This window comes from Balaenoptera borealis (genome assembly GCF_965194805.1).
Source record: "Balaenoptera borealis genome assembly, chromosome: 13".
Lineage (NCBI taxonomy): Eukaryota > Metazoa > Chordata > Mammalia > Artiodactyla > Balaenopteridae > Balaenoptera > Balaenoptera borealis.
This window is the reverse complement of record NC_138870.1, coordinates 2715596-2728216: the sequence shown is the minus strand read 5'-3', so window position 1 is coordinate 2728216 and position 12621 is coordinate 2715596. Positions and strand designations below refer to the sequence as shown.

The 12621-nt window shown below is 36.4% G+C and overlaps 1 protein-coding gene and 1 long non-coding RNA gene across 22 annotated transcripts in view; one reads left to right on the top strand and one right to left on the bottom strand.

The window, feature by feature from the left end:
- ERC1 (ELKS/RAB6-interacting/CAST family member 1) overlaps nucleotides 1-12621 on the top strand; it is a 417262-nt gene that overhangs the window by 78805 nt on the left and 325836 nt on the right. For all 21 annotated transcript variants that reach the window (XR_014233070.1, XM_082349076.1, XM_082349081.1 and 18 more), the window contains exon 3: nucleotides 5023-5439. Coding sequence is in view for 20 of the 21 variants with exons in the window: in XM_082349076.1 (XP_082205202.1) it covers nucleotides 5023-5439 (417 nt within the window). In the remaining variant the exon portion in view is untranslated. The remainder of the gene's footprint in view (nucleotides 1-5022; nucleotides 5440-12621) is intronic.
- The window catches only part of LOC309608715, a 117167-nt gene that overhangs the window by 6523 nt on the left and 98023 nt on the right, over nucleotides 1-12621 (bottom strand). The window lies entirely within an intron of this gene.

Genomic DNA, 12621 nt, shown 5'->3' with positions numbered 1-12621 from the left:
ATCTTTCATCAAAAATTTATTGAGCACTTACTATACCAAACACTGTGCCGTGCCCTAGAGTAAAAAGATGAAAGTCCCAAGTTCTAGAAAGTTTTTCTTGAAGACAGATACAAAGAAATAAATTGCAGATTGGGCTGGTAAGTGCTCTTCTTAGGGACACATACAGTACAGCACAGATCAGAACATCACAGAGCCTGAGGATCGACTTGGGTGATGTTAGTAAGAATTATTATAAACTCTTTTGCATCTTGCATTGATAAAGTTTCCTCAATGTATGTATTTACATGTTTCAGAAAAAAAATCGTTCTTAATTTAACATAATAGGATGCAGTACTGGTATTTTTTCTAATGGTTATCTTGACAAATAGTGCATTGAACTCTCTGGGATACAGTATAATGTTTGTGATGATGACCATTTTCATGTATCCATAATATTCTTTTTCTGTAACTAAAAATAGCTCTAGACTCCTTGGTTCTGTCATTTTAGAAATCAGGATAAACTGGATCAAAGCATTCTCTTGTTCAGAGAAACTAGTGGAAGTTTTGCCTCAGAAGAGCTTCTGATATTTGTCTAAAATATATGAAGCATTGTTGTGATCTTTTGTTGTTTTTGAGATGTATTTTTCTAAAAAATGATCATAAACCCTATCAGAGATTTAAGAATTTTCATTACTCTTGTTCACAACATCCTACCATTTCATTGAGATACAGCTTGGTGTAATTTTAGCACAACCCTTGGACTAAATTTTAAGCAGTTATTTTTCCAGTCTTCCAGCTCAAGCTGAGTGTTAGAGTGAGCAAAAGTAGACTAGTGAGTGTTGGTGTACAATTTGGAATGTGAGAAGTGTGAGATCATTTTGGAGAGTGTCATGAGCAGAATTCCCAAATAGAAATTTTCCTAATATCTGACAACTGAGATTGTCCTACTAAATTCAGCATGCGTTTTTGGTCATTCATGGTAAATGTGATATGTGCAGATATGCTCACTTTATCTTCAGTATGAATGTGCTAGAGAAAGAGCAGCCTGGCTTATTGCCTGCTGCTTCTTTCTTCTCCCAGGGGAGTTGGCAGGAATTTTTATAAAGTGAATCTAGCTTGAATGTAGCCTGAAGAAGGGGTGCTGATTCCCATTTCAATGGAGAAAATTGCTCTGTAGCCTTCTCGGCTACCAGTCAGAGCATCATTTTAATTCTGTATTCTAGTAAAATGGGTGCAAGCAGAGCTGAAGAAGCAGGGCACATTAGTCGTTGTATTTTCTTTCTTCACCAAAACAGTGCTTGCCATACTAGTATAATCACAAGTGCTAAAGTGTATGTGAGACTGTTAGCTGTCGTCAACATCTGTTTCTCCTGATTTGAATGAATTTGGTGATGAGTGTCCAGAAAAGGAGGGACAGTTGTACCTAGAAATCAGTTTCATTGTTGAATTTAACTTCTGATATTTCCCTGTGGGATAAACTTGCTCAGAATTTATTTGGATTTTTTGACTTCCAAAGGTAAAGAATGAAACTGGAGGTTGATTATAGGCTTCAGAGAATTAGCATTTTGACACATCTTTTTATTAAGGATTTTGAACTCCAACAACTGTTGAGAATCTTTACAGCATGATGCGGGTAGTTAAATTTATTTAAAGAATCATATTCATGAATTCAAATACCTGATAATTTTATTGTGAATTTATTTTTCGTAAGAAAAAGCCAATGCTTTTCGAGAGTTTGAAGACTGCCATAATTGAAAGTTCACTACTTGCTAAGCATAATACCAAAACCAGAAACTATAAAAGAAGAGGTTCTTATCTTTGCACTAAAAAAATTCTGTATTTAAGTTGCCATAAACTATGTTAAAAGAAAAATGACAGATTTGGAAATATATTTGTAACATGCACAGCAGGCAAAAGGTTGTTTTCCAAATGTAGAAAGATCTTAAAGTGGATTAGGAGAAAGGTTAAATGTCCCCAAAACAAAATGAGCAAAGAACAAGAACAGATGAGTCACAAAGGAAGGAATACAAAGCGCCTGTAGATACGTGAATAGATATTCAGTCTTACTTGTAATCAAAGAAAAGCCCAAAAAAGAAAGAGAAGAAAGAAAATACCTAGTTGTCAAAGGTATAGGAAGGTGCTCAGACATCGTTTGGTGGAAGTTTAAATCTGTACAGACCCTTTTAGAGATAATTTGTTGTGTGTATTAAAATCATAACTACATACCCTCTGATCCAGGAATTCCACCTTTCAGAATTTATCTCCAGGAAAAATTTGTATAAATGTGCAGAGATATACATGTGAAGGTGCCTGTTATAATAGTGGAAAATGAGAACCAAACTAAATATTTATCAATAGTTATAAGTAAATTATTTAATATCAACACATTGGAATTCTATGGCAGGCATATTTTTTCCCCAGTGTTTAAAATCGTTGTAAAATACAGCTTACATTCACCATGTTAAATTTACCATCTTAACCAATTTTCAGGTGTACAGTTCATCAGGTACATTCATACTGTTGTGCAGCCATCACCACCATCCATCTCCACAACTCTTCATCCTGTAAAACTGAATCTCTGCACCCATCAAACAGTCACTCCCTGTCTCCTGTCTCCCCAGCCCCTGGCAACCACTCTTGTGCTTCCTGTCTCTGTGAGGTAGACTGCTCTAGGGACCTCATGTAAGTGGACTCGTGCAATATTTGTCTTTTGTGATGGGCTTATTTCATTTGGCATAGTGTCCATCCATGTTGCAGCGCGTGTCAGCATTTCCTTCCTTTTTGAGGCTGAAAAATATCATTAGGCATTTTTTTAAATTTAACTTTTGGGTGGGTAGTACATACATTTAGTTCAAATTCAAGAGGAGGGTTAGGAGGAGAGAAAGATGGGAAGTGGCTGGGAAGTGACTGCAGATGTATATGGGATTTCTCTTAAGGGGTGATGGCAGTGTTCTAGAATTAGATAGTAGTGATCAATGTATAACTTTTAATATGCTGAGAACTGCTGACTTACACACTTTAAACCGGTGAACTTTATGGTATGTGTGAATTATGTCTCAATAAAGCTATTATTAAAAAATTTTCAATGTCAGTTACACCTCAGTTAAAAAAATTTTTGTGCGGAATAGAATAAAGTTTTCTTACGTGTTGTCCCTCAGTGATTCCAGTTCGTTCCTCCCTTCCGTCTTGCCTTCCTCCGTTCCCCCAAATAACCATTAATTATTTCCTGTGGAACATTACAGAAGTATTTTTATTTCTTATGATATTTTTTATTTATAGTAAATAGTAAATATTTATTGTTCCCTCCCTTTTAACCAAAGTGGTAGCAAATTGAACACAGCCAAGCAGGCATCTCTGAAGTCTTTTCTCTTATTTTTAAAGGTAAAAAATGTCCCTTTTTATTGATTACTTGCTTACTGTAGGGGATTTAGATAGTACAAAAAAGTATGAAGAAAAATGTAAAGTCTACCCATACCCAGACACTGGTAATCGTTTGCATCCTTTTAGACTTTTCTCTGCGTGTATATACTTTTTAAAAATTAGAATCGCGATCATCCTATACTTGCTATTATATATCTGCTTTTTTACTCTTAATATGTTGTAACTGTAGTTTTTATCAGTAAATATAAATCTACATTTAAAAAAATTGATGCATAGTATTAAACTGGGTGGACATTTCTCATTTACTTAACTCATCACCTATTAATATCCATTTAGGTTGTTTCTAATTTTGTCGCTGGTATAAACAACAGTGAGCGTCTTTGTACACTTGCTAGATCGTTTGCTTGAGGTATTTACTGCTGTTTTGCAGTTTGCCAAAAATTTTAAACAATGTATGTTTTAACGTATATGCCACAAAGATTTCAATGATATTATTAGCTCTGTGAAAAGATGGTGCAGGCATTTATATCCTCACTTTAAATATGAGGAATCTGAAACCCAGAAAGATGGCAATGTGTTCCAAATTAGGTTGCTCTTTAGTGTGAGAGCTGGAACTAAAACTCCTGTCTTCTGATTGCGGGTTAGTTTCCTTCCACTGCGGCACACTGCCAGACCTTGAATACCTTGAATACAAAGGGTGATCTTCTATTGTTGCTTCTTCATTTCTAAAAACATGATTCTTGATGTAACTTCCTTTTAGGTTCTTTATATAATGTTGTAGAATTTATCCATTCAGATTAAAGGTTCATGTACCTTCGTTAGGGATACAGGCTAAAGATATACCCTCTGAAACATTTTACTAGCTTATCTGCACTAACATTTTCATTTAATTACTCAAATTACTCACTTATATTGTTATCTTCTTCTGTATAAATAGCTCACACAGCCTCAGTTTTTTGTGTTTTGTTTTTTTGTTTTTAAAGCTTCAAGTTATCTAATTACCTTTGGGTACTAGCTTCAGTGGGCTGCGAGAATTGCTTTAATTCGAATGCCAGCTCTATTACTTACTGTGTGATCTTGGGGTGAGTTATTTAAGTCTCTGTATGCCTGGTGTCATCATCAATAAAATTCAAATAATAGTACATGTGTTATAGTGAGGATTAAATGAATTAACACATAAGGAGTGCTAAGCACATTCTGGCATGCACTCTTATGTTTATTATTTAATGTGCTAACTTAATTGTAAAACACTTAAAAGTCATTTTGTATTTTGACATCCTTTGTGTTTTTTGGTGAAATTTTTTGTATGATGTGTCCGTATTCCTATAGGTTTCCCCTGCCTTTCCCCTCTCCTCACCTTCAGTTCCATGTAATACCTTCTGTTCATCTTGAACAGTGTCTTTATTTAGTCAAGCAAAATGAGGAGCTGCCAGACTTACCTTGTTTCCTGTTGGTATTAAACACAAATTAAATTACTGACATATTACAGATTATCTCAATCATTTTTAAAGACAGGTAAAACGGAATAATGTGAATCCTCATTTGCTAAATGCAGGGTTCTGAGAGCTGTGGTAGCTGCTTTCTCACTCCCCGTAGTCTGCTTTGTTTCTGCTACTTGAGGAGGAAAGCTCATTTGGGTTTTCTTTTTTGTCTTTATACCAGCACATGCAAATGACAATCCAGGCTCTCCAGGATGAATTGCGGATCCAGAGGGACCTGAACCAGCTGTTTCAACAGGACAGTAACAGTAGGACTGGTGAGCCTTGCGTGGCAGAGCTGACGGAGGAGAACTTTCAGAGGCTGCACACGGAGCATGAGCGACAGGCCAAGGAGCTGTTCCTCCTTCGAAAGACTCTGGAGGAGATGGAGCTGAGGATCGAGACTCAGAAGCAAACCCTGAACGCTCGGGACGAATCCATCAAGAAGCTTCTGGAGATGTTGCAGAGCAAGGGGCTTTCTGCTAAGGCTACTGAGGAGGACCATGAGAGAACAAGGAGACTGGCAGAGGCAGAGATGCATGTCCACCACCTCGAAAGCCTTTTGGAGCAGAAGGAAAAAGAGAACGCTCTGTTGAGAGAGGTGAGTGGCCACTTTCTCAGTTGTTATGACTGTCTTTTTTTCCTGATTAGTCAGCATTTTGACCTAGATAAATTTATATGCTCTCCTGAGCTAGTGCAAGGGAATTTCTTCTTTCTTACCTAAGTTCTGCACTGATTTCTGTTCTGATTTGCTGTCTTGTATGAGATGACATTGGCTGGTATGTATGCTGGTTTAATACCTTTCTGGGGTTTTTTTTCCCCCTCCTGATTTCTGTAGACTCATTTTGTTGCTAGAGGGGCACAGAATTTTCTTGATTTGTTACTCATCTATTGATTTGTTCATAGAGACACACACAACAAAACCAGAATTAGAGTAGCTAACTACTGCTCAATTTTAAAATATTAATAATTGAAAGTAAGCGATTCCCTCAGTTTCGGTGTGCTTATAAAGTCCTAGGCAGCAGTAATGGATGTTTGCCCCGTGGTTTCCATGGAAACTGTTGCCTTGCTGTAAAAGATACGTGATAAAAATTATTTGCTGCCCTGGAGGCACAGCTAGAGGGAATGATACAGAGGTATGCTGTCACTTATTTTTAGAGAGGAAACTCAGACTTTAGCTGACCACTGTGACTACTGATAATTTTTCACTTTTCTACGTAATGCTTCATTTTAAGAAAGCTTAAGTGAAGAATTCATCTTACATTGAATTAAAAAAAAATGACAGCTCTACTTCTCTAATGAGGTCAGAGTCTTCAGATAATTTTCACATTTGGATAGGGGGAAAAAAAATCTCAGAACTATTGTAGTGCCAGTCTGAATAATCCCTTTTTAAATGAAGGGTGAGGAAGACGGTTAAAAGCAGCAAAACAGCAACTTCCCCTGATGATGGCAACGGTCTGTATCTGCTCTCTGCATTATATGGTAGCCACTGGCTGCATGTGACTGTTGAGCAGTTGAAATGTGGTTAGTGTGACTGAGGAACTGAATTTTAAATTTTATTTAAATATAACTAATTTAAAATTAAATTTAATTAATCAAATTTAAATTTAAGTATCTCTGTGTAGGTAGTGGCTACTGTATTAGGTAGTGCAGCGCGATGCATAATGTAATGTTACCCGCTTTTCTTAATAATTTGTCTTGAACATCTTTCTTTGTCAGTACATGTAGAATTTTGTAATTTCAGTTGAATTTATAATGTTCTGTTGCATTTATTTATATTTCTTACTGTTGAAAATTTAGACTACTGTTAATTTTTCATTATTATAAAACTGTGCTGCACTGAATATCCCTAACCATATATCCCTGTACATTAATTTTTTTCTTTAGCATAAATTTCCAGAAATGAATTTGCTCAGGGTGTGTACGTTTTCAAAACTCTGAATATCAGTCTTGTCTCCCAGAGTGATTGGACCAGTTTATCCTCCCAGAAGCATATACTGTATTTTTACGGTTAATCTGAAGCTATGTACGTTACAATCTTCAAATTACTGGACTGTATTGTTTTAGAAAATTTTCTATCAACTACTGTGTTGTAGGCACCATCCTGAGTTTCTTTCAGTTTACTTTAAAGAGTTTATATTTTAATGAGGTAACCTGGAGCCTGGCCATAGAACATTGTAAGAGAAGGTGTAATCATCTCAAATAGCATGCAGCATGAAAACCCTACCAGCATCGTGATGAACTTTGAATGTTATGTTTTTACTCCTTCTGTTCTGAATATTTCAACCTGTGCCCATTTATTTTTGAGTTTTGGAGTTAATAAATAGTGAATAGTTAAGGATTATGAAAAGCCACAGTGTTATTCTGGCAGAGAACAACCAGAAATATGGTGAATTTGAACAAGTAGTAGGAAAAAACATGAATTTAAGACTAATTTTGAAGTAACAAGCTCTACAAATATTAAGTCCCACTTCTGAACATAATGTGGAAAGAAATATAGGCCTTGTTAGTTGTATCAATACACAATTCCAGTTGCCATTAGTAATGTAGCGTCATCTTACAGGAAACACAGTCCTATGGATTAAAATTATTTAAGAGCAAGTAGAAGTGATTGCTTCAGGAACACATGTTTAGAATGCTGGTTCTCCTTTCTTTTTCTCCTACTTGCCTTCAAGACTTAGCTCAAATTTCAGTTCTTCTGTGAAGTCTTCCTTGTGCAGCTCTATACATATATGTAGATGAGCCAGTAATATTATAGTATACTTCCATGTGTGTTTCTTCATTGTTCACTTAATTTTTTGCACCAAGGATGTAGATATATATATATATATGAAATTTTATCTTGTCAGTGTCTAACAAATGCACAGTGGGTACTCAAGAAATGTTGGTTGAATAAGTTGAAATGTAGGGAAATAAGTTTAAGCCTGGAGCTTACAGAAAGAAGGATAGCTTTTCCAATTCTTTTTTCTCCAGTGTGACCACTGGATACTAAAACCTAACGAAGGTTAGAAAACAAACTAAAACCCCAAACCAGTTTTGCTTATGAGTTTAGGTATAGAAGTTATAAATAAGATATTGGCAGATAAAATCAGCATTATGATAAAAGGATAATATTCTGACCAAAAGGAGTTTATTTTAGGAATCCAGAATGGCTCAATATGTCATTCACAGTTATAATTTGTAATAGGTGAAAGGAAAAGATAACCTTGTAGTGTTTTGTTTTTTTTTTTAATTATCTATTTATTTATTTTTATTTATTTATGGCTGTGCTGGGTCTTCGTTTCTGTGCTGGGGCTTTCTCTAGTTGTGGCAAGTGGGGGCCACTCTTCATCACGGTGCGCGGGCCTCTTATTATCGCGGCCTCTCTTGTTGCGGAGCACAGGCTCCAGACGCGCAGGCTCAGTAGTTGTGGCACACGGGCTTAGTTGCTCCGCGGCATGTGGGATCTTCCCAGACCAGGGCTCGAACCCGTGTCCCCTCCATTGGCAGGCAGACTCTCAACCACTGCGCCACCAGGGAAGCCCAACCTTGTGGTGTTTGATAGCTATCTCAAAGACATTAGATATAATGTTAGACACTTTGAAAACTAAACCAAATGAACTAAAAATAAGAATTGAATGATACTTTTATAGCGTGATTTAAATAAAACAACCCAGTAAATGTGTATTATAAGCATATTTTAAACTAGTAGCCAGAATTGTGCTTACTCTGACGTATACTAAGACGCATCCATTAAAGTTAGGGAGAGGCAAAGATACTGTTCATCAGTATTTACATTATTCTGGAAGTGTTACGCAGTGCTGTTAGATAAGGAAAATGGAATAAATAATATCAGTAACGGTAATGGAAAGGATAGGGCTAAATTTTCATTACAATGTAGATGGGAACATTAATATAAAGATGCTGCTTTCCCCCAACTCTGTGGATTTAATGTAATCCCAGTAGGAATATTCTTGACACGTGCCCAAATGATGTTGCAGTTTCTTTGCAAGAAGAACAGTGCGGGAACACTTGTTTAAGCAGCTCATGATATATGTGTTTTAAACCCAGTGATATTAAAATGTGTGGTACTGGCACAGTAATAGATAGCTAGATTGATGAGACAGAATAGAACCCAGAAATAATATAGTTTTAAGCGTATGATACATGTTTGGGAATCATCGCCATCTATTTGGATACAAATACAAATAGATACATAGTTACATCAAATTAAGTTCTAGATGAAATAAAGAGCTACTTGTTAAAAAATAACAACACTAGAAGAGAATGTAAGAAAAAGGTTTTAATACAATCTTGAGACAGGAAAGAATCTTTTATTGCCATAGCAAGAGGCTTAAACAATTAAATTTGTGTATGTTAGAAAATACAGGTAACAGAAGCTAAAATGGTAATTTGGAGTAAAGCTTTGTAACATGTGGCTCGACTGTTTCGTTTCCAGAGTGACAAGGTGCTAGAGGCACTCGCCACAGCCTTTCTTTGCTCATTACTCAACAAACATCCACTGAGCTTCTAGAATGTATGTGACCCTGGGGTACACGCTGGGTATACATTTTTCATGTCAGAACACATGGTCTGTGCCCTCCTAGAACTTAAAAATCTTTGGTGAGAGACAATAAACATAATTATGAGAGGAAATAAATAAACTGATAATTATGAGAGGAAATAAATTAGTTGAGTCTAATTGTGTTGGGAGAGGGGATAAACAGGGTAAGCATCTTTGAGGAGGTGCCCTTTAAGGGAGATCTGGAGAAAGTTGAAACAGTCTTGCTGAGCATTTGGGTAAAATCATTTCATGAAGAAGGTTAACAGTTTCAAAGGCCCAATGAGAAGTTTTCAGGAGACAGCCAGGAGACTAGAGGACAAAAGCATATTGTCTAAGGGGAGAACAGGCATGAGATGAGAGGTTGAAGAGGTAGCCAGGGCCAGAGTCATTCATTGCATTCATCAGATATTTATTGGACACTAACCCATGTGCAGAGCACAGGGAAATATAGTAGCAGTGAACAAAATAAAAATCCATGCCCTCTAGGAGACAAAGCACTTGCCTTCAGGATCCCTGCAGGTGATGCAACAATTTTATTCAAAGTGCAAGAGAAAACTGCGCCAATGTTTAATCAAGGGAGTGATCTAGTTTAGCTTTTAAAATCTACTCTGGCTGTGTTGAGAATAAATGGGGGAGGGAGAATTACGAGTGAACAAGGAAGTCTAATAAAGAACTTAACAACTCTAGGTTGGGTGAGTGGTGACTTGAAATGGCTATTGTGGATTATGTCACTAGTGTGTCAAGAAAGTCAGAAAGAATTGAGAGCTGGCAACACTGGGATATCCATAGGTTTTATTATCATTGGATTATTGTCCGTCTTTTAAAAAAGCGGGTTTTCATCAGTTCCAAGACTCATAGTTTTTCCCATCTCAACAGTATGAAATTGAGTTAATAAGTCTTATTGTTGATGGCATCTTTTTTTTTTTTTTTTGATGGCATCTTAAAATCTCTGTCAGCAAGGCCACAGTCCTGCTTGATTTGTTTGCCTGTGTACTCACAAACAGTTAACAGCTGCTCATTTTAGTCAATGTTGTGAGCGTTGTTGCTATTTCTCATGTTAACTTTAGCTGTTGTTCAGTATGTCTTCAGTAATATTATGCTGTGAACCAGCATTGAAACAGTTACTGGTATGGAGAAAGTTATATAACAGTTCAAAATGATATATGATTAAAACTTTATGGTTAAATAAGTAAAAAAGGGTCTTGCAATCAGTATAAAATAAAAATTCTGAATGATAGAAGCTTGGGTCATGGTTTATTTGGAGGCATTTCCTTCTTTTCTTTCCAGCACATTAAACAGTGGTTTACCTTACAATCAGTGGCATCTTAGATTTGATGAAATACAGTAACGTTAAAATGGCATTCATATCCAGGAACATTTGTGATTAGTTTTCCATTTTGTTTATGAACATGATTCTGTAGATAGCAGGTAAATAATTCCCCCAAATAAAAGCCAAAGAAGAAAAACAAAAATTAAATTAAGCATTGTATTTTCTGTTTGTACTGAAATTACATTGTTACGTGACTTATTGTTAGACTTTGTATTGTTTACTGGGGTGCCTTTCCTTTGATGGATAGAAGCGTGAAGACATCTATTGGACACATACTGAACTACAGCCAAGACGTGGTTAGTGCCTGGGGCCAGGCGTATGGAGTTTTAACAGGCTTTACAGGTGATTCTGTGGTACACCAAAGTTTGGTTCTCAGTCTGTTGGCAGAACATACCTGAATTGGCTATGGAATTTTTGGATTGGCTATCCATATGCATACCAAGCGTTGTCTGTAGGCTGAATAAATATTTCAGTTCTATATGTGCTCCTGTTTTTTTGAAATGTAGATCCTATTGTGATGAATAAAATACTAATTTGTTGGGAATTCCCTGGTGGTCCAGTCGTTAGGACTCCGCGCTTCCACTGCAGGGGCCACGGGTTCGATTCCTGGTCGGGGAACTAAGATCCGCATGATGCACGACATGGCCAAAAAAAAAAAAAAAAAAAAAGAAATTAAAATACTAATTTGTTTTAAAACATTTACACGTATGTTAATTTTTGTCTCTATAATATTTTAGTCAACAAACCTTGTTTAGTACAACTGCTTTCATGTTAAGATTTGCAGCAGTGTTTGAGGTTTAAAAGCCCTACTCTTAATCTACAGATTCAATGCAATCCCTATCAAACTACCACTGGCATTTTTCACAGAACTAGAACAAAAAATTTCACAATTTGTATGGAGACACAAAAGACCCCAAATAGCCAAAGCAATCTTGAGAACGAAAAACGGAGCTGGAGGAATCAGGCTCCCTGACTTCAGACAATACTACAAAGCTACAGTAATCAAGACAGTATGGTACTGGCACAAAAACAGAGATATAGATCAATGGAACAGGATAGAAAGCCCAGAGATAAACCCACGCACATATGGTCACCTTATCTTTGATAAAGGAGGCAAGAATATACAGTGGAGAAAAGACAGCCTCTTCAATAAGTGGTGCTGGGAAAACTGGACAGCTACATGTAAAAGAATGAAATTAGAACACTGCCTAACACCATACACAAAAATAAACTCAAAATGGATTAAAGACCTAAATGTAAGGCCAGACACTATCAAACTCTTAGAGGAAAACAGAGGCAGAACACTCTATGACATAAATCACAGAAAGATCCTTTTTGACCCACCTCCTAGAGAAATGGAAATAAAAACAAAAATAAGCAAATGGGACCTAATGAAACTTAAAAGCTTTTGTACAGCAAAGGAAACCATAAACAAGATGAGAAGACAACCCTCAGAATGGGAGAAAATATTTGCAAACGAAGCAACTGACAAAGGATTAATCTCCAAAATTTACAAGCAGCTCATGCAGCTCAATATCACAAAAACAAACAACCCAATCCAAAAATGGGCAGAAGACCTAAATAGACATTTCTCCAAAGAAGATATACAGATTGCCAACAAACACATGAAAGAATGCTCAACATCATTAATCATTAGAGAAATGCAAATCAAAACTACAATGAGATATCATCTCACACCAGTCAAAATGACCATCATCAAAAAATCTACAAACGATAAATGCTGGAGAGGGTGTGGAGAAAAGAGAACCCTCTTGCACTGTTGGTGGGAATGTAAATTGATACAGCCACTATGGAGAACAGTATGGAGGTTCCTTAAAAAACTAAAAATAGAACTACCATACAATCCAGCAATCCCACTACTGGGCATATACCCTGAGGAAACCATAATT